The 26,551-nt window shown below is 43.9% G+C and overlaps 1 protein-coding gene across 1 annotated transcript in view; it reads left to right on the plus strand.

The window, feature by feature from the left end:
* Nucleotides 1-25,315, plus strand: part of SH3BP4 (SH3 domain binding protein 4) — a 49,693-nt gene extending 24,378 nt beyond the window's left edge. The window contains exons 2-5 of the mRNA XM_054974384.1: nt 5,261-5,459; nt 11,695-14,042; nt 20,589-20,777; nt 22,004-25,315. Of these exons, the coding sequence (XP_054830359.1) occupies nt 5,342-5,459; nt 11,695-14,042; nt 20,589-20,777; nt 22,004-22,228 (2,880 nt within the window). The 5' untranslated portion in view covers nt 5,261-5,341 and the 3' untranslated portion in view covers nt 22,229-25,315. The remainder of the gene's footprint in view (nt 1-5,260; nt 5,460-11,694; nt 14,043-20,588; nt 20,778-22,003) is intronic.
* The last annotated feature ends 1,236 nt before the right edge of the window (nt 25,316-26,551 follow it).

Here is a 26,551-nt window from a genome sequence, read left to right on the forward strand (position 1 = left end):
CCTTGGCTGGCTGCCCAGCTCTTCCCACAGAGTGCCTCCAGCAGCTTCATCTGGAGGGGCTTGGCTGTTAGCATCTCTTGAGCCAGGTTACTGTCCTCTAGCTGGGGCATGGTTCTGGGCTGTTGTGGCTGCTTCTCCTCCTTGGCTGGTAAGGGCTCTGTTTGGGCCGCTGCTGGGTCCCTATTCCCCCTGCCCCTTCCAGCCCTCTGAGGCTTTGGCCTTTTGCCCCTTCCCCCTGGTGTAGGCAGGTTCTGGCCCTGATTGCCAGCTGGGGCGGCAGGGCAGCTGTCTCCTGGCTGCCTCCCCTTGCTTCCTCCCGGCAAGGCCGGGGGCTGAGGCTGAGACCCCGGACATCTGCGTTTTCCCTGTCCTTGATACCTGTTGTCTTCTCCTGCCTAATGCATGCATTCCATTTGCAATCCTCTAGAGTGTTACCAAAAGCATCGCTATAACATTAAGTGTCTGCTAACTTTCAGCAATCACTTTCAGTTAAGTGGTTATAAGTTTTCTTGATAGCTCAAGCAAACAGTTTATTTTTAAATTATGAAAGAACAAGATTCGGGTCCAGTAGCACCTTAAAGCTGAAGAAGATTTCCAGGGGGCTTTAATGCTCAAAAGCATGCACCCTAGAAATCTTCTTGGTCATTAAGGTGCTGATGGACTCGACACTTGCTCTTTTATTGTAGACCATCACAGCTCACCAGCTGAAGCAAATTAAGAAAGCATCATTTGTCTGTAATTTACTATAGTATGGTACACCGAGTCAGATTCTGGCCTGCCCAAGTCAGCATTGCCTGCTCTGACTGGCAGCCGCTCTCCGGGATCTCCTGCACAGGTCTTTCGTGTGCCAACGATGGCATTCTTATTTTAGATCCGTCATAGCCAGCTTTTGTTTGTAGGTATGCCTTCTCTTGCAAAGTAGTGTATTACCTTCGGTCCGGTATCAGAGTTGGTTCTGGGTCCCTCCTAATCTCAGTTAACAAATTAGGAGCTGTCTTTGGAATCATACGGTCTCTCACATCCCTGGAGCAATTCTCTCTCTTCCCCATCCCCATCTGAGTTTTTCTGGTGATGTGACAGGCCTGGAAATCACTGCCAGGAGTGTGAATTGGTGAAAAGCGAGTTCGTTGTTTCATTTCTGCATTTCGAAGCAGGAACGAGGCTGAGAGAACTCGCTGCAGAATGATCACCGGTGATCGTGAGTAATCCCCCAACAATTTGGATTTCGGAATACAGGCATGTGTGTGGGTGGGAGGAGTAACTTATTTTTTCTGGCTTGCGTTCTGCAATTCTTTTATATGAAAACAGGCTGCTTTGGGCTTAAAACTATGAAATAGGATACTAGCCCAGGGGAAACAACCAACCAACCTTCAAAACAGACTTTTAATTGCTTGTGTAAGTTGTACCTCTGACCTGGATGGCCCAGGCTAGTCTGATCTTGGAAGCTAAGAAGAGTTGGTTGGATGGAAGACCACCAAGGACAGGGCAGAGGGAAGCTGTGGCAAAGCGCCTTTGAAGCCTCTTGCCTTGAAAACCCTACAGGGTCGCTGTAACTTGACAGCAATTTCCACCACCTTAAGTTGTACACAGTACAGCATATTAATTGTGGACAAAATAGTCACATTTAAAACAATGAATGTATCTTTGAGAATAGGTTGTATGTGACCACAGTACCCACATGAATTATCTTATTTCCTTATGCTATATACTTTTAATGAATCAAGTTGTCTTAAAAAGCGTTTTACTCGTTTCGAAAGAGAAAACTTTTCCTACGAGGGTTTTTTTTTAAGTGCTTCTTAAAATTTCCATTATTCCTCTGGAAAAATTAAAAAAAGGATTTTTAGGAAAAACACTGAAATATCACGCCCCCCCATTCCTTTGTGTGTGTTTGTTTTTCTGAGCCTTCACATCGCTAACGTTATTGAAGATATTTGTTAAACAGGTTAAGGATCTGTGAGAAGCGTTGACTATTCGCCTGGGAATACCTTCAGCCTGGGAGACATAATAGCTAGGAGGCTTATTGCTCTAGCTTCATATGTGGTTACAGAATTTGCCTGTAGGAACGGGGTTAGTTCGTTGTTCGAGACTGGAGTGGCAATTTTTCTCAAATAATATCAAGATGTTGTGGTTCTTCTGAAATCATAATACCCTGTAGAATTTCATAACTTTGTCATTATGTTTCCTTTTCCCTGGAAGAATAAAGTCCTTCTGCTGCTAACTCTCCTGTAGGCAGGGAGGGAAGAGGCACAGGGACATTGTTTCCAGCTGTAACGTTAGAGCTATACTTCTGTTTTCCTTCCCTGTTTCCAGAAAGAAAGCTGGAGCAGGTCCAGAGGCACAAGTCAAAGGGCGCTTGGCCCTTGATTTTTAGCCTATAGATGGAGCCATGTGGCCTTGGACAAGATGGTCCACTGACTCCAGCACCAGCCCAAGATGTAGCTAGCTGTTTTTGTTTAAATTGTATTTCCCCCCTGTTGTTGCAAGCTGTTTTGGGTCCATTTGGGGAGAAAAATATATTTAAACAAGTTTATCCGTTTAATGCAGCTTTGTATATTCGCAGAGTCTAACTGGCCTTCAAAGACTTTGGGTTTTTGTTTGTGTTTTTTTGTATGTTTTTACCTGTCTTATCTTTTGAATTCATTCCAGTCTATTTCTGTTTCTTTGTTTATTTCTGAAATGGAGCCATAATTTTGAGCTGGCATTATAGAAACTTTTGTTAAAGGAAGCAAGCGGTTTAGGACTTTTGACTTAATTCTGTAGTGCAGATTTTATTGCTTTGTTACAGTTAAGTTATTCTTAACAGGAAAACCTGATAAAGCCAAAATTAGCACAATGTGTGATTCAAAGGTGTCCTTTCCACACAGAGAAGGCGTCTTCACTTGTAGCAAGACTGTTTTACATCTTGTGCCGGAGCGTTCTGCAGAAATGAAAAATAAAAAACCTAATCTAAACTCAGATGTTTTCCCATCTGTGCAACAAGGGTATTGCTGTGGAATCGTCCTGTTTAGCACTGCGCAATTCCTTTTACATAATTCTTTTAACACGAAGCGCTGAGACTCAAGATGGATTGAGGCAGCCCTGTGCTATGAAGCACGTTCCTCCTCCATTAGACTCAAGGCAAGTGTTTTTCAGCAAGCCACGAGAAACCATTTCCAGAACAGACAACAGGCAGAAACAAGGGTTAGAATCCAAGCCATTAACCTGAGGCATTGTGGTGGAGAGTGCCATCAAGTCATCGCTGACTTATGGCGACCCCTGCTGGGGTTTTCTTGGCAAGAGACTAACGGAGGTGGTTTGCCGTTGCCCGTCTCTGCAATCCTCGTCTTCCTTGGAGGTCTCCCATCCAACTACTAACCAAGGCTAACCCTGCTTAGCTTCTCAAAATCTGACAAGGTTGGGCTTGCTTGGGCTATCCAGGTCAGGACAACTTGATCCATTAATGTCCTCTTAGTATATACTTTAAAAAATTGAAACAGTTGTTGGATGCTGATATACTTGTTAACCCAGGGCTCCTACACAATTGCTTTTGTGTGCATGACTTGCATTACTAATAGGATTGTTTTGCCCTTGGGCTAGCTATGTTTAACACCAGCAAGGGTTTGCAATGTGGTGAAATACTACAAATGGGGAAGGATTTGGGTAGAGAAGCCAAACATTTAAACCTAAAAGCGGCTAGCATGATACTGGTTTTTCTGGATTAATTTGCTGCATGCACATCTGTCTTCGATCTAGCTACACAGCCCTTCAACTCTGTAACTGGCTTGCTGTGGAGGCAAGCTGCTAGAAGACGGAGGCCTCCTGTATTTCACTTGCTGATCTGAATTTTTCCCTTGACCTTCTCTGTTAAATTTAATTCACAATCTCAAACTGATGTAACATTTAATTCACTGGTATGTAAAGTTCAAGTATTCATAAATACTTCTATAGATTGAAAACAAAAACAACTCACACCCAAAGTAAATCTTTCCCATTTAAAGGCGGCCTTGCTGTGCTAGGATTGCCGGCCCCACTTACCTCCCAAGAGGGGTGGGTGGGGAGTTGCATTGTAGGGGCAGTGACTCAATCCAGTTTCCTTGCGTGTTCCCTCCAGAAGCCCCAATGACATCACTTCCTGTTAAAAAGGAAGCAACATTGTCTCGGCCAGGGCAAAATAGAACCCAAACATTTTCACTATGTTTGGGGCTGATTTTGCCGTGTTAAGACACCATTACTTCTGGTTTTCAGCTGGAAGTGCATCATCAGACCCCCCCTCCTTTCCCCCCTACTGGCCAGGTGAGCGGGGCTGGGATGTGAAAGGTTGGGGTGAGGAATCTCATGCCCCCACCAAATGGCTGGCATCCCTGTACTGTGCAGAAGGCAGTCCACCAGAAGGGCTGATCTGCCCGTCAATTGATAGGTCAAATGTTGTGAAGTTCCTGCCTATTATTTGACCATGGTTGAATACTCCATGAACCAAGCATACTGCTCTGTAAGTGTTAATTTACATTTTAATCTCTGTTTTAGTGTTCCTGGTTAGCACAGCATGGTTTCCCCATAGCACCTTAGCAGTCCAGGCCAAACCAAGACGCATAGTCCTACTTGCCACCTGCTTTAAACAGTAGGCATCTCTTGAGGCATTGGCCTTGTGTCTATTAGATGATCAGATCGCCAGCCCTAGAATTGACCCCCTTTCTACATGTGGAAAAATCTGAAGCCATGTGATCCAGTAATTTAGAGTGGATTCTTGCGATCGAGTTGCTGAAACTACTTTTTCCTGTTTGCATCCAGCTCCTCTTCCAAAGGGTACAGAGCCTCATTCATAAGATTGTACCACTTTGTCTTTGTGACTGCTGTGCGCGATGAATGAGATTGGACCCGTGACTGGCTCCTGGTCAGCCAGTGATGTTCACGGCTAAGGAAGAATTTGATCTTAGGGTACCTTGTGCAAAATCCACATGGTGGCACAGTAGTATTTGTGAAGCGCTAACCTGCCCCTTTGATATCTTCCTGACTTTTTGTGACTCGCAAGCAATCTTTTCGTCTTCGCTTAAGAACACAAAATGTCAGTGAGGCGAAAGCTTTCGCCACTGTCCAAACAACCCAGTCATCTTGAGTCTCCTTGTTACTCAAGGTTAGCAGATTTATTTCTGGCTGTAAAATAATGTCCTTTGGTCAGTTTGCTCTTAGGAAAAGTATTTTTTTATTGAAAAAAGACAGGGTTAATTGCATAGCAGGATTGAAAATATCTCTGAGAAAGCCTGTTTTAATTTTTCTCTTCTAGCGCTGGTACCTGGTTTCCAAATGTTGATAACGCAGCATTTGCGTCAGTTCCTGTAGAGAAGATGGTCTGTTAGATCTCAAGATGGCAGCCCAGAGGATCCGTGCAGCGAATGCCAGTGGACTCCCACGGTGCAAGTCGGAGGGGACGCTGATTGATCTGAGTGAAGAATTTTCAGAAACCAGCTTCAGTTCTGTCAAAGGTGAGTTCCCCCCCCCCCCATGTAAGCAACTCACAATATTGAATCAAAATCAGATTGCCTGTAGAAGTAGGGTCTACCTATATTGTGTGTCTGAGTAAAAAGAGCCAGTTTGGTGTAGTGGTTAACAGTAGCAGGACTCTAATCTGGAGAGCCAGGTTTGATTCCCCACTCCTCTGCTTGAAGCCAGCTGAGTGGCCTTGGGTCAGTTACAGCCCTCTCAGCCCCATCTACCACACAGGATGATTGTTGTGAGGATAATAATGATAGACTTTGTAAACCACTCTGAAGGTGGCATTAAGTTGTTCTGAAGGGTGGTATATAATTTATTATTATTATTATATCTTACAAGGATTTATTGTTGTTATTGATATTGTTATTATTGGTAAAGGGATGAAGAAACTCATTGGCTCACTTCAGAAACCACAATAAGCCCTGGTGTGCTAACCATAGTTACAGCATGGTTTTAGCCTGCAGCTGTGCAGGCTAGATGGATTACCAGCTTGGTACTGTCATGTAAAGGGGCAGAGGACTCAGCAGCTGGAGCTAACTGTGGTTTGTCGATTCATACATCAAACTGTCATAGCTGGCTCAAACTGTGGTCTGCAAACAGTGATTTCTGATGTAGACATGCCAAATTTTGGTTAAAGGTAAACAGTAGTATGATTTGATGTCTTAGTGGAGTCCAAGTGTAAAAATAATCAATTTCCTTTGTCAGTTTTCTTTGTCAGCATGTCAGTATTAAGATTGATGGTCCTTTATATCAGAGACCTGTCTGAGGGAATCAACCATATTAACCAAAGTAAACAATTTGGCAGGAAAACATCTATGTCCATAATGCCAGGCAGTAAAATGAGGGGTGTGTTATTATAAGACCTAGAGATTATTCCTATTCTTTGTTTTAAAATTTCACTAATGCGTGCCATTCAAAAAATTCTCAGAATCACTTAACTGTGGTTGCCGTGATGTCCCTCTTTTTCAAACAGCAGACAGTGGTATGAAGGAGTGATTTTTGTGAGGCTTCTGTCAACGCTCTGAGATTTCACATCCATTCCTCATTCATCCCCTATCAAGAACGGCCGAATGCTGGCGTGTGTTTTTGTTTAAGGAAACCAGTGTTCTGGTTTCTTGCAAATTTAAATGAATGAAGAGCAAATTTTCTTGACCTGACTAGAATGAACAAGAACAAGAATTAATGATGATTCATCGTGTTCTTAGAGCAATGTAAACTAAGAGTTCTTCTCAATAAGACTTTTGGTATCAATATCTAAAATAACAGACTATATGAACAGGATACTAGGTTCTGTTAATAATTACAGTGTTGCCTTCCAGGAAACAGGGTCCTTTTCACACTAGAACTTGAAAGCATTTTAGCAGCTTTTCTGCTTCCCATGTTTGCAGGACTTTCCACACTTGCAAGGTAGACATGGGATGCAGAACCGATGTTTGTCCGCGGCATCCCCAGTTTTTCCCCCTGCGGACATACCTTGTGTTTATTTTGAAGCTGCTGCTGAGTTGCGGCTGGCGCAATCAGTGTCAGTGAGAACACTTATACTCCCCTTCTGCTTCTCTTCTCCCCCCTCTTCTTTTCCCCGGGAGCTGATTGGTCTGTGCAGAATTAACCACTCCCACCCTCATCAGCTCTTTGAACTCTTTGTCCACCATTTAAGGGTCATAAGGGTAAGGGTCATAAGGCTGCTTCTCCATTGGCTTCCTTCCTCCTGGGTATGCACGCACAGGAACGATTCCTAAGCTTGCTGCTAAATCCCTGCTGGCTTTAAAAGCCAGGAAAGGGTTAAATGGCTGCTTTTCCATTCCTCCCTCGATGGTATATGCACACTCTTTTTTTAAAGCCAGGAATGATTTTGTTGCTGCTTATTCTCTCCTGGCTTTAAAAGCCAGGAAAGAGTTAAATGGCTGCTTTCCCCTCCCTCCCTTAGTAGTGTGAGCACACACTTATTTTTTTTCAAAGCTAGGAAAGTGTTGTAACATTACTGCTCATTAAATGGCTGCTTTTCCCTGCCTCTCGGTGTCTTCTGCCACACAAAAAAAAGGCATTTAAATAAAGCCGCACGGAGGGAAAGAAGCAGCAGCATATTAACTCTTTCCTGGTTGGGCTTTTAAAAACAATAAATGAAAGTTGTTCATGTTTTCTCCTGGAACTCTGCCTCCAATTACCTCTCCTGTGGGCAGGGGACAGCCCAATCAGCAAAAGAGGGAGGGATGGGTTCCAACATTGCAACGTTACTATGCATGCTCAAAGCTTTTTTGTTTTTAAAAGTGTGATGTGAATTGCAAAGCCCTGAAAGCCCAAAACTGCTCCAAGGCTTCAAAGTCAGTCTAAAATGAAAAACAAGACTCCAAATCAAAACTGCAGTGGACAGTGTGAAATGAATGGGGGTGATGCCGAAGCCACTGCAATCAGGGCGAATGCTCATAAATGGCGGTTTAAACCGTAAGTGCGAAAAGGGCCTAGAGCTCAAAATGTATACCAAAACTATCCTGGGGCACAATTTGGCAGTTGCTATCACTGAAACCTACGGGCTAAAGCGGTTTAAGGACATCTGCACCTTTGCTTGATGTTAGCTATAGAGAAAAAGATGCTTAAATTACCGCATTGATAGTGCCTCACACTTGTTAAATGAGCCAAAATGTCTACAGGCGAATATACCCTCTTTACTGAAAATGCAAAAGAATTTTTTAAAAAGGAATGCTCTTCTGTGTGTGATGGGAGAGTGCAATACTAGAACAGGGGTCCCCAACCCCTGGGCCACAGACCAGTATCGGTCCGTGGCCTGTTGGCAACCAGGCCGCACAGGAGATGAGTGGCGGGCGAGTGCAGAGGTGGCTCCAGGGAGCAGGCGAGGTAGGCTGTCGCCATCTCGGGAGGGGCAGCCACGCCTCGCCTGCGCCTTGCCTGGCTGGCCCTGCACTTTTCATTAGAAATATCACCTTGCTTGGCCGGCTGACTCCCATCATGCCTCTGGATCTCTCCTCCCACTCCCAGCTGGCACACACGCAGTTGCTGCCTCATGCTGTGGTTGGTGTAGCTGCGCTTGCTGGAGCTGCCGCCGCCGCTGCCCTACCCTCACATCTTTGTGTGCTGGGTCACTGCCAGGCCCGCTGGGCAGCCAGCCACCCTGAGCGCCACCTGTCATCTGTCCCAGTCTGCCTCTGCCTGCCTCTTCCTCTCCTCCGGTGGCATGGTCGCTGCTGGAGAGTGGAGAATTGCCACTGGCCTCCTGCCTGCACAGTTGCGCTAAAAAATATAGACCTCGTGGCGGTGCGGCTGCTAGGTGGCGCTGTGTGCTGCAGTTGCCTGCTGGCTGCTGCTGCTGCTGCCCTTTCCAATGACCAGTTCGTGAGTGCTGGCCTTATACTGTGTCTGCCGCCTCCTCCTATCACCCCCAGATGGGACCGTCTAGTTGCATGAAAACAAGCTCAGGGCTCCCGCTGATTCTGCATTGTGATGAGTTCTATAATTATTTCATTATATAATGTAATAATAGAAATAAAGTGCACAATTTTATCATCCCAAAACCATCTCCCCCCCCCACCCACCCCGGTCCGTGGAAAAATTGTTTTCCACAAAACCGGTCCCTAGTGCCAAAAAAGTTGCAGACTGCTGCTAGAGGGACACAAATAAAGCTCTGGAGTTACTCACTTGACTACAGCCCTATACCTTTTCTTGGGAGAGGGAAGACTAAGGCACGTTGCGTAATACGCTCTCAAGTGTTCCACACAGGAAAATCCAGTTGCAAACCATTACTATAATGCATTGAGAGTGCATTATCTACCAATGTGTGAAAGTGCCTTAAGAGAGAACATACGGTCTTGATTAAAAAAAAAATCTGTTAATTGATGCTCCAATTTCGTTATGCAGGTGATAGAAACAGGAGAGAGTGCCAGGAATGGGTGAATGTTTGCTAAGAATGTGGAATAAATTGCTGATGAATAAGATGACTGTGTGCAAACGTATGTGAGATGAGAAAATGTTGTGTTAGCATTGTCAGCCATCTGTCAGATTTGTGACATTGGCAACCATTTTTCAAATAGGAACAAGCCCCTGGAAAATGTTCAGTATTGATGTTGTTGTCAAGGGTGCCTTTTCGTTCTTGGGTGTAATTTGAATGAAATGGAATTTTTAAAAACTCGAATGCCAGAGCTGCTGTTACATATTGAAGAAGATAAATCACAGATTAAGTAAACACAGTTACCTCTGCAGTGTTGGAGTGACTGCGTCTCTCCCCTCTAAGGACTTTCTTTTGCAATGCTCCCAATGGAGTGCTTGGCTACATCTTCCAAGAGCATGTCCAGCCATTCAGGGCTGTGATTTATTTTCTTCCAAGGTGCAGGTTTACTCCAGGTGTGTCTGAGTTAAAAATCCAGTGAGAGTATTGTGTAATGGTTAGAGTGTAGGATTGTGGTCTGGGATACTTAGGCATGAATCCCCGTTCTGCCATGGAAGTTTGCTGGACGCCCTTGGGCCATCACCCACAATCGGCCTAAGCTACCTTGCAGGATTGCTGTGTGGAGGGAAAACACCTTTAACAAAGTGAGGGAAAAGGAAAATTTGAGGAGAGGATTGTTAAAAACATTAACAGAAAATCTGTTAGGAGCAGGAAACCAGCTATGGGGTCCGTTGGGCCTTTGGATGAAAAAGAAACAAAAAGATTACTTCAGGAAGACAAGGTGGAGAAACTGAATTAATTCTTAGTATCCATTTTCACTGTGGGAAAACTTGGGGCATGCACCCATCCTGGAACCAATGTTTTTTCAAAGGATGTCTGACGAACTGAGTCATATTGAGGTAACAAGAGATGAACTAGGACTACTGGGCAAAATGAAAACTAGTAGGTCTAATAAGTTCAATTACAGTGCTCACTGAGTGACCTTAGGCTGGGAGAGTATACAGACATGAGGTGTTTGGGAAGCTAACATGCATGCGGACACATACCATCCCGAGTTTCTGGGTGAAGGAGGGGATAAATATGTAGCAGTAACCTTGTGCAACTTGACTCACGTGTACGTTTCTTCACAAAATCTTTCGAGTGGGAAGGATTGCACAGAAAACGAGGATGGGGCAGCTGGTTTGTATATGATGCAGTTTAATCCTTAGGGAATACTACAGTCCTGAAGTTCCTGCCTTAAAATGGAGGTTTGGATGGGACATGTTGGGATTTATTTAGGCTCTAAAACCAATATGCTATTATCTCTGCATTAAGCCAGCATAACGCTTAATCCTAAACTATTTGGAGGCAGGATTTAGGATTGCTACCTTAGTCACACACAGTAACAACAACAACGTTCGATTTATATACCACCCTTCAGGATGACTTAACATCCACTCAGAGCATTTACAAAGTATGCATCTGACCAAGAGAACTGTGATTCTCGAAAGCTTATGCTACAATGAAGTTGGTTAGTCTTAAAGGTGCTACTGGACTCTTTTTGAATTTACAAAGTATGTTATTATTATCCCCGCAACAAAACATCCTGTGCGGTGGGTGCGGCTGAGAGAGCTCTAAGAGAGCTGTGACTGACCCAAGGTCACCCAGCTTGCTTCAAGTGGAGGAGTGGGGAATCAAACCCGGTTCTCCAGATTAGGGTCCTGCGCTCTTAACCACTAAACCAAACTGGCTAGCAGAGTGGAGTATCCAGCAGAATTAGTCTCTTGGCCCTTTTGAAAGTTCAAAAAATGCTGTGCACATTATTTAGAGCCACGTATCCTCTACCTTTCTACCAATACGTGAATGGAATGTTCACAAAACTATAAAAGCTGGAAAAGTTAAAATACTCCAGGCGGTGTGTGTATTTGTTTCAGGTAGATAGCCGTGTTGGTCTACAGTAGAACAGCAAGATTTGGGTCTAGTAGCACCTTAAAGACCAACAAGGTTTCCAGGGTATAAACTTTAGAGAGTCAAAACTCCCTTTGTCAGATTCGTCAGATACCCGACAAAGGGAATGTTGACTCTCAGAAGCTTACACCGTGAAAATCTTTAAGGTGCTTCTGGACTGAAATCTTGGGGTATGTGTTAGTTATATAATTGCCGATGAATCTGTGCCAATTGAAGAATATCTGAGATGTAGAGGAGTGGCAGCTGAAAGATAAATGCCCTTAAGGAGAAAGGATTCTGAGAATGAAGCAAATATACTTCTATGTGTCATTTAATGCAAGGTTTCCAGATCTTTGTGTTGTTTGCAGTTGCTCATGAGATTCTCTTTTTTTGCATTGCAGTGCCTTCTCCTAGTGCCTTGATGGGAGACAATCCTACATCGTTTGGAAATGCAAAGGAAGTTGTGGCAATTAAAGACTACTGCCCAAATAACTTTACAACCCTGAAGTTCTCCAAGGGGGACCATCTCTATGTCTTAGATACCTCAGGAGGCGAGTGGTGGTATGCTCACAATACCACAGAGATGGGCTACATCCCATCTTCCTACGTCCAGCCTGTAAGCAACCGAAACTCTTCATTAACGGACAGTGGAATGATTGACAATCTGCTTGAAATCTCAGATGAGGGAGCCAAGGAAATCGATTTGCTTGGCGACTGGGCAGACATAAAGTGGAGCTTAGCAAAAAACAACCCTTTTTTGAATAATGTCCAGACCAACCCTTTTATGAATGGGAATTTACCAATAGCTCTTGACAGGACCAAGGAGAGTTCCCTCCGAGGCGCAGTGTTGCTCTTTGACACGGGAGTGCCTACATTGACCGAGTCGAGTTCTGCAACTAACAGCAGCGTAGGCAACCGTCTAGATGAAGTCCCGTCTATGAATGGATTTGAATTCGAACAGCCAACCAGGCGGGACAACCCTTTTTTCAGAAGCAAGCGGTCATACAGTTTGTCAGAGCTGTCAGTGCTGCAAGCGAAGTCAGAAAACCCAGCATCATCAGAATTTTTCAGTGGGTTGAAATCTCCAACCCCTGAGCAATTCCAAAGCAGGGAAGATTTCAGAACGGCTTGGCTAAACCATCGGAAACTGGCAAGATCTTGCCATAACTTGGATTTGCTAGGCCAGAATCTTGGTTGGGGTCAGACGCAACCTGTGGAGACCAATATCGTTTGCAAGCTGGATAGCTCCGGGGGAGCAGTTCAGCTTCCAGACACTAATATAAATATTCAGGTTCCAGAGGGACACGTGGCTGTTGGGGACACCCAGCAGATCTCCATGAAAGCTCTGTTGGATCCACCGCTGGAGCTCAACAGTGACAAATTCAGTACCATAAGTCCTGTAATAGAGATTAAGCTGAGCAACATGGAGGTCAGAACGCCGATCGTACTGGAAGTGAAAGTGTCAGCAGAAGTTAAGAACGACGTCGTGAGCAAGAGTTTGGTAGGACTGCAATGCTTGAGGAGTGACATAAAGGATGGTCCCTATACCCCAGTGCAGCTAGACTGTTGCTATGGAGACACAATACAGGTTCAACTGGAGAACCTGGAGCCTTGTATGTATATCGCAGTTGTGGCCCAAGGGCAGAATATTCTATATCCTTACACCGTTTGGGATTATATCAGCAAAAAAATCACAGTTGGAGTCTATGGTCCCAAGCACATTCACCCTTCTTTCAAAACAGTGGTTGCCATCTTCGGACACGACTGTGCCCCAAAGACGCTCTTAGTGACTGAAGTTACACGGCAAGTACACAGCACGGCACCTGTGGCGCTGCAGTTGTGGGGCAAGCACCAGTTCACTCTCGGGAGGCCGCAAGACCTAAAGATTTGCATGTTTTCAAACATGACTAATTATGAGGTGAGAGCCAGCGAGCAGGCCAAAATGGTTAGAGGCTTCCAAATGAAACTGGGGAAGGTCAGCCGGCTCATTTTCCCCATCATGTCTCATGACCCGAATGAGCTGTCTGATTTCACGTTGAGAATACAAGTCAAAGATGACAAAGATACCCTTCTGACTCAGTTTTGTGTCCAAACACCACAGCCACCTCCGAAAAGTACGATCAGGTCCACCGGACAAAGGAGGTTCCTGAAGAAGAATGAGGTTGGGAAAATAATATTGTCTCCTCTTGCAACCACCAGCAAATATCCGGTGTTCCAGGATCGGCCAGTGTCAAGCTTAAAATATGGGAAACTGCTAAAAACTGTGGTACGGCAAAACAAGAACCATTACCTCTTGGAATATAAGAAAGGGGACGCCATAGGTTTGCTAAGTGAAGAGAAAATCAAACTGAAAGGTCAGCTCTGGACCAAGGAATGGTATATTGGTTACTATCAGGGTAAAATCGGTCTTGTCCATACCAAAAATGTTCTAGTTGTCGGAAAAGTAAAGCCAAATAATTTCTACGGACCTGAGCTTACCACTCATACGTTGCTCGATCAGATCTTGAGGCCTTGTAAGTTTCTCACCTATATTTATGCTTCAGTAAGGACTTTGTTGATGGAAAACATTAGCAGCTGGCGCGCCTTTGCAGATGCTTTGGGGTATGGCAACTTGCCACTGACTTTTTTCTGCCGAGCAGAACTGGACAGTGAGCCAGAATGCGTGGCTTCTGTGTTGGAGAAACTGAAAGAAGACTGTAATAATTCGGACAATAAGGATAGGAAATCTTTCCAGAAAGAACTGATGTCAGTAAGTATTCTGGTTATGTGCTGTAATCTTTAATGCATTAATTGTTTGAGGTTGTTTTGTTGGGCTTAGGGTTCTGCGAGACCATCTGTGACAAAAGTGACCAATTGTGAAATCCTAAACAGAGTTACTCCAGTGTATTGTCGGAGGCTTTCACGGCCGGAGAACGATGGTTGTTGTGGGTTTTCCGGGCTGTATTGCCGTGGTCTTGGCATTGTAGTTCCTGAGGTTTCGCCAGCAGCTGTGGCTGGCATCTTCAGAGGTGTAGCACCAAAAGACAGAGATCTCTCAGTGTCAAAGTGAAACGTCAGGAACTACAATGCCAAGACCACGGCAATACAGCCCGGAAAACCCACAACAACCGGAGTTACTCCAGTTTAAGTCGATTGAAATAAATTGGCTTAGACTGGAGTAACTCTGTTTAGGATTTCACCGTAAGACTGAAATGTTCAAAAACAAGCCCTTATCTGTATATTATCTGCATTATCTGTATATCCAATTCTAAACTTGGTCCCAAAGCATGCTTACAGTTAGGCCAGGGACAGTCTGGGAGATGTTTTTATATCCAGGTGAATCTCCAGGTTTGCTGGAAAATCCAAAATTTATTAAAAAAAATATATACCAAATTGTTAATTAATGCTTACTGAGATGACACAAATGAAGGGAACAGCAGACAACACTACTAGAATGGGAGATCAGTCACAGTGACCGGATGGCAGGAGGTGATGGTGACGGAACAGTATGGAGAGGAAACAGGAACCAGCATGTTCAGCACGATTTTCTTTCCAAGTCCCCTCCGGATCCGCTAGCCAGTGGTGGCTGGGGCGGCTTGAAGGAGAAGGTGCACTTGATGGGCTTTCCACTCGGGTCACTACTGGCCAGCTGTTTGGGGGTTATGGCATGGAAATGAAAGCTCCTCCTGGGCACCTTCTGCTTGAAACCTCCCCACCTCCACACACTGATGGAGAGCTGGGCTTGGACCAGAAAGCTTCTCTGACACACTTTCACCTGAAGGGCACTGCTTCTGCCACCAGCCAGCGGAAACGGGGCTTGGAGATAAAATCCCAGGTGCACTTTCTTCTCTAAGCACAGCCCCCATTAACTGGCCAGCGGGCAACAGGGAGAACTATCATGGCAGGGTGGAGAGAATGATATAAGAACATAAGAGAAGCCATATTGGATCAGGCCAATGGCCCATCCAGTCCAACACACTGTGTCACACAATGGCCAAAAACCAGGTGTCCTCGGGAGGTCTGCCAGTGGGGAAAGGACACTAGAAGCCCTCCCACTGATTGCCCCCCTAGATACCGAGAATACAGAGCATCACTGCCCTAGACAGAGAGTTCCATCTATACCTTGTGGCTAACAGCCACTGATGGACCTCTTCTCCATCACTGGAGCGGAGAACTTCCCTGTTAGGGAAGTCCTCGAGAACCTCATGCAGGTTAACATACAGTACAATACTGTTCAGATGCTTATCTTGAAATGAGGATGATGGGGGAGCAGCCAGTTGTCACATATTAGAATTACTAAGCTCTTTTTAGGCTGCAAACCTAAACTTGAACGACATTTGCATTTAAATAAGGATTTTGCTTCCATTATCCATTCATGTAGGATCTCAACCCAGGGCAAGGCCATATCAAAGCAAAAATAAAATCTCATACAAGCTGTTTTTTGTCATTATGGGACAGTTTTTCCAGTTGTTGTGGCTAATTGTCTATTAAGATGCTGTCTGGAAGAGCGGATTGATTTTGATTTAGGTGTTAAGGCCTAGGGCCATAGGGAACAAAGGGAAGCTAGTCTCTAGACACTTCCCATTTGCAAAAGCAGGGCTTTTTTTCAGCGGGAATGCGGTGGAACGGAGTTCCGGAACCTCTTGAAAATGGTCACATGGCTGGTGGCCCCGCCCCCTGATCTCCAAACAGTGGTGAGTTTAGATTGGAGGGCAATCTAAACTCCCCTCTGTCTGGAGATCAGGGGGTGGGGCCACCAGCCACGTGACCATTTTCAACAAGGGCAACCCTCTGAGTTCCACCACCTCTTTTCCCGGAAAAAAAGCCCTGTGCAAAAGTATTCCAAAAGCTCAAAGTCGATGAGCCTGTTCTTCAAAATACGATTGGTTGATTGCTGGTGGTGTAGGAGGAGGACATTAATGAAGATGCTGAAGCTAGAGTATTAAGGCAATGGTATTTGGTATTCTTTGGAGACACCACAAAAGTCAGGAATACCATAATAATGAATAGCATCATTAGAGGAGTGGCACGTCATTATTTATTGAATCATGTTTGTTTCCTGCTAGCTTCATCAAGAGAGCCATGTAGTGTTCTCCTGTCTGTAAATTCTGTATTTTACATTCCAATGACATGAAATTTTCAGAAATTCTCTACTCCCTGAAAGGCATCAGACCTGCCAAATTTCAGAGATGCTGGACAGAGGATGTAGATTAAATTAATAAGCTGCACCTTACGTAAGTTCCCACTGAGTTCAGTGAGAGCCCCAACCAGTATTCTACATATTTTCTTGTTGCTTTGGTGCAGATTGCAAACCTGTCCATTGTATCAATTATGCTGCTCTCATTTTTTCCTCCTCCCTCCCCACCACTGTAACCTTTTTGTGATCTCAACATGCTGTTCTAGCCAATGTATCCAATCCAAAAGGCTTCTGCAATACAATGCTTTGGAGCGCCAGTATAACACAATGGGAAAAAAGAATGAAACGTGAAACAAATGAGATTTCTTACTAGCTCTCTGTATCTTTTTTAGAAATAAACGGGGCTCACTTGGTTCATTTTCCATTCCTTTTTAGAACAAATGCGCCCCTATAAACAACCGGTCCACACCCCAATATTGTTTGATTTCATGTCATTTCCTGGGAACTTGTCAAAGGGACAAAAAACTTGTTTTGAAATAATCAGCATCTGATTCTCAAGGATCAGCGCTGGGACTTTGTTAAATTTTTGCACTGCAATTTTTCCAATGATAGGAAACTTTGCCAAGGACATGAAACTACATAGCGCTCCATCAGTGAACATAAGGTGTAACTATAAGATGAACTACATTGTCTCTCAGACTTGCAAATATTACTGGCAGCATAAACATGATAAATTCAACAGTACAATTAGTTGGAGTTAATGGGACAAGAAATTTCCTTTGTGCCTTTCCTAATTTGTGGTACAAGCTGAGGTCCTGCAGAGAACCACAGGAGAAAAGGGATAATTTGGAAATCTCCCAAATTTTCGGGGAGAAAGGCAAGCAAGAAATGACACATAAATACGATAAACCTTACTTTTCAGAATTCTATATGCTTTTGAGGCTCGACTAGGCTGAGTTCCCCTCCCACAGACCCCTTGGCTTTCTCTCTGTTCTTTTCGTGAGCATTTTTATTCCTCATAGAGTTGGAAGGGGCCTTATATTTCCTAGCTTACTTGGCTGCATTCAGTCTTTTAACACAGAGAGCCTTGCCCTCTCCATTGCGTTCTTCCACATCCTTTCTCTAGAATTTGTGTAACTGAGGATGGCTGACTTCCCCCCCACCCCCGTTATCGCTAGGTTTCCGAGTTGACCACTGCACCTCTCATTTCGCACCAAGCACTCCAGCTTCCTCGTTTGGCTCCAAAAAGTTCTAGCATCTGCATATAAACATTTGTATCCTGTTTCCCTCTTTGCATACACCTTTTCTTCTGTGACCCTTTGGTCTCCTTAAACTGCAGCCATATCTCGCCATGTGCCAATTGACACATTCGAGCCTGTCCCATTTAAACGACTTGGAACATTTACTCCATGTTTTCTGGACAGATGAGTCCTCCTAGATCGGATGCTCCCCATCTCCTGGTGGTTTTCCTACAGAAGAAAGTTTAAACACTTCTGTGTAACCTTGTTAAGCTTCAGCAGTCTGTTTCCATTTTATTTTACTAAGTATGCATCTTCAACTTACATCCCTTAAAGAAATAATCATGCATTTGATAAAAGTTTTTAAATTTAAAGCTTCATATTTGGGTTGGAAATTTGTTAAAAAATGGCCTCATGGCTTGCAAACTCCGTTTTGTCTCACACGGGAGTGAGAAATTCTTTCTGGGTAGAATTTCTTTAAGCCTTTTCTCTGCTCCTGGGTGCCACACACTCTCCGGGTAGACTTTCACCATTATCACAGTCCATGAACTAAGGGAGGTTTCCATCTGCATGGTCTGACCCCAGGGCCCTCTTTGTCACTGCCATTAGAGGCTCAGTTTTGCCTTCAGACATCTCCTAGCTTTCTGATCTTAGCTGCTGCAGAGACTGAGAGCCAAACTATAAGAGTTGAATTACACCAGGAGGAGCACATGAAGGGAGTCGCAATGTTAGCCGGGAAGCTGAGTTTTAAAAGTGATCGGAAGTCTTTGTCAATTTCCTCTTTGCCTCCTAGAAGGGGAGGTGAAACTGACAGAGCCTTCCAGAGACAAAGAGGAAATTAACAAACTCTCTGAGCAGGGATCTCCCTGGCTCTGTAGAGAGGGGAAATTGACAAAGCAGTCCGATCTCTTTTAAAACTCAGCTTCCCCTGCTAACATTGCGACACCCTTCATGTACCCATCCGCGTGTAATTCATCTCTTGTAGCTTAGCTCTTAGGCTTTCTCACTAGCACATTCCATTGGGAGGCATAACTTTTATAGAAACTTTTGAACATTTCAGGCAGAAGCTCTGTTCGGCGTGATTCCTTTTTTAAATGAACGTATAGCGTTAAACCATTTTTTTGAATACACACCGCTTACCTTCAGGTACATAGCGCGGGGAGTGCGGAATAGAAGCCAAATAAAATAAATACTGGAGATCTTTGTGAAGTGGTGCCAGCTGCCGCCAAAGTAACACTTTTAAAGGTCTGCGCATCTAATCAGATCATCCGTGGCCAGTCAGAAGCCCTGCTGGACAAAAAATCCCCACGTGGTCCCACCCACTTTTCATGTACCGGGAAAGATGTTGGTGGGTGCCATGCTACTTATGGGCACCATGCTGAGCATCCCTGCCCTAAATGATAATAAATGATAGGCTATCAAATTTTGGAGTTGCAAGCATTCAGAATTTATCTGAACTTGCAAAACAGGTTAAAGATGACCCAGAGTAGAGATTTGGTGGCCTGGGGAAAAAAACAGGAAAGTTTAGGGTGGGAGTTCTTCCCCCCTCCCCCAGGAACACCGTCCCGTTTTTCAGATCGAAATAATGGGAAATTTTAGGAAACACTAAAAAAAATCTCTTGTGGTCCCCCCCGTACACTCCGTTTCTTAGAAAGAGTGAAACGAAAGAGCAGGATTTGCTCAAAATACGTCGTATGGGATTTTTAATGTAAGGCAATCTAAATACAATATTTTCAAGATTTTTTTGGTTTAAATGTAAATAATGTTAGCAACAATTAAGATGTTACAATGTGTTAATGATAATACATTATTAAGGAGTTCAGGGCTTTCAACGTTTTCTTAATATCCAGTGTGCTGGTTGTTGTATCTACTGTGACTATTATCCAAGTAAATACACTTTCATTTGTTTGCTACAGAATTTTTCTACTTTTTCTTCTCTTAAATGGCAGAAATTAAGATACGTGTGTTAGGGTAGCAGAGGGATGCAGCAGTTTGCCATCTCTCTCCATCCCCACTTTCTTCTCTCCTAGTTAGCTCATAGTACTTGAAGATTCACCAGCCCTCTGGGATTCTGGCAGGTGACCACCATCTTAGAAGTGGCCCAGCATGGTGAGGGCACAAGATGGGGGCGTTTCATGTTGGAAGCGCTGTTTGCCATCCAGAGTCTGAGATTGTCCCCTGCTTTGCTGCTGACACGGGCTGGCTGTGGCAGTGGGAGGAAGTAAATAACCTCTGCATGCTCATTAGGGTTGCCAGGTCCTTATCCCCTCCCAGCAGGATTCTCCTGGGTGACTTCTTCTCGCATGCTCACGTTCTTGGGCTTGCATGATGATGTCACTTCCTGGAAGTGACATCAGCACACTGGCCACAGATGTTCTGCGCTTTGGGTGGAGCAGATTCAGCCCATTTGAAGCCAAAATTAACCCCAGCGAAGCATGGGAGCGCACCCAGAAGCCAACATGATCATGTCACTTCAGGAAGTGATGTCATTGCGCCCCACCAGGAGAGCACCCAGTGCACATTTTCCCAGATTGCTTGTCAGTGGCAAGCAATCATCAGGGGGTTTGCAACGTATCACCGATCACCAATGATCAGTGGGCAAGGAGGCAAACCCTTGGGAGATTGCCGCCACCGGTGGGCATCTGGGAAGCCCAGTGCTCATGGAGCCATATTTGGTTCCAAACCCATAGAATGCTGACACCTGATTCAGAAAACTTTAACAGACTGGTCACTTCTTGTGCCATCATATTGGCCCACTTCATTCTCCTGCCTGCTATCTCCAAGTCTGAATTTAATAAAGTTTTCCGTATATGAGGAATTAAGAAACGGAGGTATACGGTCACCATTGAGATAATGATTACCAACTTTGAATGCGGGAGGTTCCACGGAAAGACCGTGCCCACCACTAACTTGGTCTTTGGCTTGTTCTGCTCCCTCTCAGGCCTTGCTGAAAATGGACTGCCAGGGCTTGGTGGTCAGATTAATTCAAGATTTTGTGCTCCTGACTACGGCTGTGGAAGTGGCCCAGCGCTGGAGAGAGCTTGCAGAGAAACTGGCCAAGGTTTCCAAGCAACAGATGGACGCCTATGAAGCGCCCCATCGAGACAAGAGCGGCACGGTGGATAATGAGGTATGGGGAGGGGTCATGTAATACGTTCTAGGCTTCCTGGATGATTGACTGCACAATAGGCTGGAAAAACAGTTCGGTATTGTGTTCCGTTGCCATTTGGATTGCGCGTGATGGCAAAGTTTACATTTTTCTGTTAAGTGGTTTCTGTGCCCAGAAAACCACAGTCAAAGAGAAATGAATATGTCCTTAAGAAACCTATTCTTTTCCCATGGTTTTGGAGAAACTTCAAGTATAATGTAGGAGAACAAAAAGAGAACTTCAGGACAGGATTGTTAAAATCATTAAGACAAACAGCAAGCATTTCTTCAACTATATCTGAAGCGGAAAACTGGCAAGGGAGGCTTTTGGGCCAAAGGAGGAAAAGGAAGAAAGGATTGCTTAAGGAAGACAGGGAGACCTCAGACGAACTGAGTGAATTCCTAGCATCACTTTTCACTGTAGAAAGCTTGAGGCATGTGCACGTACAAGAGCTGTTTGGGGGAAGGATGTGAAGAAGTGGATCCAATTGAGGAAATGGGTTTTGAAGACTTTGGACTGTGAGACGTATTAACTTAAAAGGAACAACAGAGGGATGTTCCCTGTGGCCCCCTGCACTGATATCCCATTGGGAAAGGGAGATGATGTTTGTTTGGCATTTAGGTTGCATTGCTGAAGATTGGGTAGCTGCTGGCTCTTGACCCAGTCAAATGGTACACCATGGTAAGTCAGGCAGAATCTCATATCCTACACAGGCAATTGTTTGCTGACATGCAGCTGGTGCTGTATACACTGCATACTAAAGGATCGTCAGTTCTAAGCGTCTTGTCTCTGGCAAAATAATAAAGAGTCCAGTAGCACCTTTAAAACTAACCAACTTTATTGTAGCATAAGCTTTCAAGAACCGCTGTTCTCTTCATCAGATGCATGGAGGGGATGAAAAAACTGGCCAGAAATATATAAGTGGTGAGGGGAGAGGGGGAGAGGGTGCAGGGAGTGAGGGCCATGTAAGTGCAAATCAGTTACAAAAGTCATGAAAGAGGTAGAGTGCACAATCCAGGCTGGGTGTGACCCCTTCCTTCCATTGGTGAATCTGAACGGAATGCCTAAAGGCAGTTACTTCTGGTAACGAGAGAGCCATCCAGAGTCTCTATTCAATCCAAGTCTGACTGAGTCAAATTTACATATGAATTCCAATTCAGCAACTTCCCGTTGGATTTTGTTTTTGAAATTTTGTTTGTCTCTGGCAGGCAATGTGGAAACCAGCCTATGACTTCATGCTAACGTGGAGCAATCAGATGGGAGACAGCTACCGTGACGTTACTCAAGAGCTTCACACAGGTCTGGATAAAATGAAGAATCCAATCACAAAGCGCTGGAAACATCTCACAGGGACTCTAATCTTAGTCAATACCTTGGAGATACTACGGGCAGCTGCCTTTAGCCCCCAAGAATGCGAGGACTATGCCATCTGATGGGCGCCTGAGACCTTATCCCGACTGGATGCTGTTTAACTCAACAGTGTGCAAGAGACTGAAACAGGTCCAAAAAGCCAAAGTTTGAGGGCAGTGGTTTCAGGGCTTGGAGTGCAAACATCTCAAACATCTATATCCCTTTGGCCGAAGACGCCCAAGACTACATTGTCTTCTGTGCTGTGTGGTTGAAAGCTCTTCTTAATTTGTAACTTTTAAAATGGAACTTTTACAAAAAATTTTGAAAATCTCAGACTTCTCAAGAGCAACAGAAAGTCACTTTAGGGAGGAGTTACTGGTTTTATGTGACATGAAGAACACTTTCACCCCTTTTTAAAAAATTATCACTTTGAAGATGGTGGAGTTGTGTTGATACAAAGCACAGCCTGATGCCTGCGAATATTTGAAATGTAAGGTGTGGCTCTGACAACTGTTTATAAATCAATGTGTTTAATCCTACTATTTCCTGTGATCCTACCAGTGTTATAGCAGTTTCCCACAATTGTTGATGACTTTTTGTAAAGCAGAAAATACACACTCTGCCATTAACCAAGTTTTGTAACCCCCAACTTAGGATTGCATTTTAACACCCTAGCAAAAGGGTATACTTCACTTCTCTCTTCTACAGATCATGCTGAGAAAGAAGCAGAAATTATTTCAAGTTATGGGAGTTTCCCTTTTAATGGAAATAAATTTTAATGGATGATATTTCACTACGCTTTTTTTCCGAAACACAAGTGTCTTAGCCAGCTGCAACTTGAAATGGCCCTCTTCGGAAGTTTACACTTTCTGGATGTCTTTTTAAAAAATATATATAGGGGAAATAATGGGTGTTCCATGGTTGGTTCTGGATTGCGCTAAGGTGAAGGTTTGGGGTTATTTGTCTCCAAGTTGGTACACCTCGGTCAGCACCGTACTACGGAGTGGAGTCACAAAACCTCATTTTTTTGTGAATATGGGTCTGTTAGGGAGAGGAGGAGGCTAGAACCTCACTCTCATTTATGGAGTTGGGGGTTGAAGGAGGAACATTCTGTCATGTGAACACTCCCATGCAGTCTGAAGTCGTGTAGCCCAGACAGACCCACAGAGTGATTTGATCAGTAAAAATGTTGGCTTTGAGAGCGCTTGCTCATGGCGTAATTCTGTCCTGGTGTAGCCTGGAATTAAAATAGCCCCACCTTTCTGACTTTTATGCCTTATTCAATGGGTCTATCAAAAAGAGTTTAGCAATACTACATTCAAACAAGCCCCATGTCCACCTTTCCACGTCAAAAGATTTCATGTGGTGTTACTTAGTTCCCGAAAGAGAATCTCTCCAAATGAAAGCACATTTCTTAAATCTCTTAAACAGTGAGGGTGCTATTTAAATATGGTGGATGAAAAAAAATTTCAGTCGAAACTGAAACTGAAACTTACATATTCATGGGAATATGTAAGATCTGCTTCCATCACTGTGGGTATTAGACCTCACCAATGATATCTGGTGTGGGGAGATCACTGGGCTGTGCAAGCTAACTTGTGCACAGTCATACTTTGGTTAGGGTGGCCGGTGCCCCTCTTGCCTGCCCCACTACAGGGGTCTGAAGATCCAGTCAAGTGTCCTGTGAGGAAATATGTCTTCCCGCCTGGAGGCTTGCTTCCTGGAACCTGACATCATTGTACGTGGAATGACTGGATGATTAGTGTTTAAACATCTTTCCAAAATAATACTAACCCATTCAATAGGACAATTTAATCTCCTTCCTGAGTCAGTCACAGCAATCACTATATGTGTAATTTCAGCCAGGTTGACCTTTCAAACAGTTTTCTTTATGCACTACGAGTTGGTTATCGGCAGTTCCAGGATTTTATGAAATTGGAATCTAGCTTGTTGGAAAGGCATTCCCGTTGTTTTTCACATGTGTTGATTTTTGGAGAGTACCTGGAATGCTTTTTTTTAAAGCTAGCTTTCAGAAGGCTTCCCAGCCCTCATTCTTGGCTCTGTCCAATGAAAAGCATCTTAACAATTTTTTAATTTAGCAGAAGAGACTGAAGGAGATTCTTGTTTAATTTTTTTCATGTTCACTTAGCCATATTTGTATCGTGTACCATTGGAACAAAGTTTCTGAACTGTTTCCCCCCCTCCTTCCATGCCAAATCCAAATCAACACACAACATAGAATAAGAAATTAGGAAACAAGACATTGCGTACACCTTGAAAGTATATAACGCAGACCGGAGAGTCAAGACTGTTACAGCAGCTTTGAATATTTTTTTTTGGCTATGGTTATATTTTGGCTATGGGTGCTTCTCTTTCCTTAAAATGTTTTGCAGAACTGAAAACGATGATCCATGAGTGGTCAGTCCACATCACTATGTGCACCATAAACTGAGAGGATGTCATATGTATGACATGCACAGATCCGTAAATTGATCGGAGAGTTCAAGACACGCTTGTATGTAAACGTTCTTGCTGTTTGTACGAGGGCTGTCCCAAGATAGCCTCGTTCTACATCTGGATCTGTGATGCCAATCTTCTGCCTATTCGTTTCTAGGGAACTTGATACAAGTAACCTGATCTGGTCTGGATTTAATCACAAAATCAGAGTGCCGATGAGTGTAAGGGCTGGATCACTTCGTTACAAATGAAGTTTTAATTAATTTAGAGTTTTGTGGGTTGGAGATTCCAACTCCTAAAACTAGTCTGAAAATTTCACAGTATATCGGGGAGGGGAGGTTAGTTTGCCTTGTTTCTGCCATTTTTTTCTAACTACCTCAAGGGTTGCACACCTGTTCATGCTTTGGCAAAGACTAGAGGCTTCCTTAGATGACTTCTTTCCCTTCCGTGGAGACCTGTTGAATCACAGCAGCAGCTTTTCTAGATTAGTTGGTGCAATTGCCGTGTGATCTGTTTTGTTTGAACAATTGTTTGAACAATTCCTAGGATACAGTTGGAGCTGTGTGCATCTCCTGCCATATGCCTTTGACTCAAAGTATGCCTTTACAAGCCTGCTTTGGATTTTAAATGAATACACTTTACAGTAGTTGGTTTATTGTACAATTTTTAAAAATGTTGTCGAACAATACAATTAAAGCAGATGTTTGAATATCGCTATTCCGTATGATCTCTTTTGTGGGAACTGATTTATAAGCATTTGGGGCAAAGACCCACCTGTCTATCCTTACTGCATATTTCCCTCTGATCCCCATTTAATTTGTATCTTTAAGGGAACACTAACAAAAGTCCTAGTGGTGTGTGGGGATCTTTTATTTGGGCTATATTTTTGTTCATTAAGGACCTCGGTAAAATTAAATAATATAATTGCATTTGTTTTGTTTCAGAGTTGAATTAAGGCGGCTTTGGTTTCAGTAAGAACCCTAGTTTCACTTAGACAAAAAGAAGAAGAGGAAGCCATGCCAGTGCGTAGCAAAATAAAACAAAACCAAAAGCCATGCGGTGACTTTCGTTAGGACCAACCAAAATAGTAAAACACATTGTGCAAAGCTTTCACGCTTGCCAGATCTTTTCATTGACCCAGATTTTTTTTAAAAAAAGGGTGACATAATTAAGGTATAATCTTAAGGCCCTTTTCATGCGGTGGAAGATGCCACATGGAATATTTCCACGTGTAATGTTTCTTCTAAACAAATTGGGAAGCATTTACTTGTCCTTTTAGCTCTGAAGTTCAACTTAGCCAGAATGGCTGGGGCAAGAAACGGCGTCTGTATAAAAAGAAAGCACCACCACTCAAGCTAGTGATTAAGCCATATGGTTGGTGTTGCTCTGCATTTCCTCTCAGTCAGGTATGGCACTGTGATACATACGTAGGGTATAAGAGTTTTGGTTTGGCAACATGCCCATAAGCACCCCTCAGACACAGTCACTTTCTCCATTTGCCACCCTCCTCAGTCTCCACCACCCAGAACATGGCATTTATATGGAAAATGAAAAGAGCGGACAGCTGCAGGCACTTCGAGGCCTCCAAAAAGAACAACCAAGCTAGCGCAGTTAATTCATGTCTGGGGGCGGAGGAATCGTTTCATTTGGATTTGTAAGCCTGAGGTGAATTGATGAGGTGCTTTTGCTTGTTCATTTACAAGATTTTTACCTTGCCTTTTCACCCTCACAGGGTCACTAAGCGTTCCAAGTGTATTTATTTACTTCATTTATACCCCACTTTTCTCCCCAATGGGAAACTATTGTCGCTTACATTATTCTCCTTTCTTCCATTTTATCCTCACAACAACCCTGTGAGGTAGGTTAGGCTGAGAGTGTGTGACTAGCCCAAAGTCACCCAATAAGCTTCCGTGGCAGAGTGGGGAGTCAAACCTGGTTCTCCCAGATCC

Source organism: Eublepharis macularius, chromosome 1 (assembly GCF_028583425.1).
Source record: "Eublepharis macularius isolate TG4126 chromosome 1, MPM_Emac_v1.0, whole genome shotgun sequence".
In the NCBI taxonomy this organism is placed as follows: domain Eukaryota; kingdom Metazoa; phylum Chordata; class Lepidosauria; order Squamata; family Eublepharidae; genus Eublepharis; species Eublepharis macularius.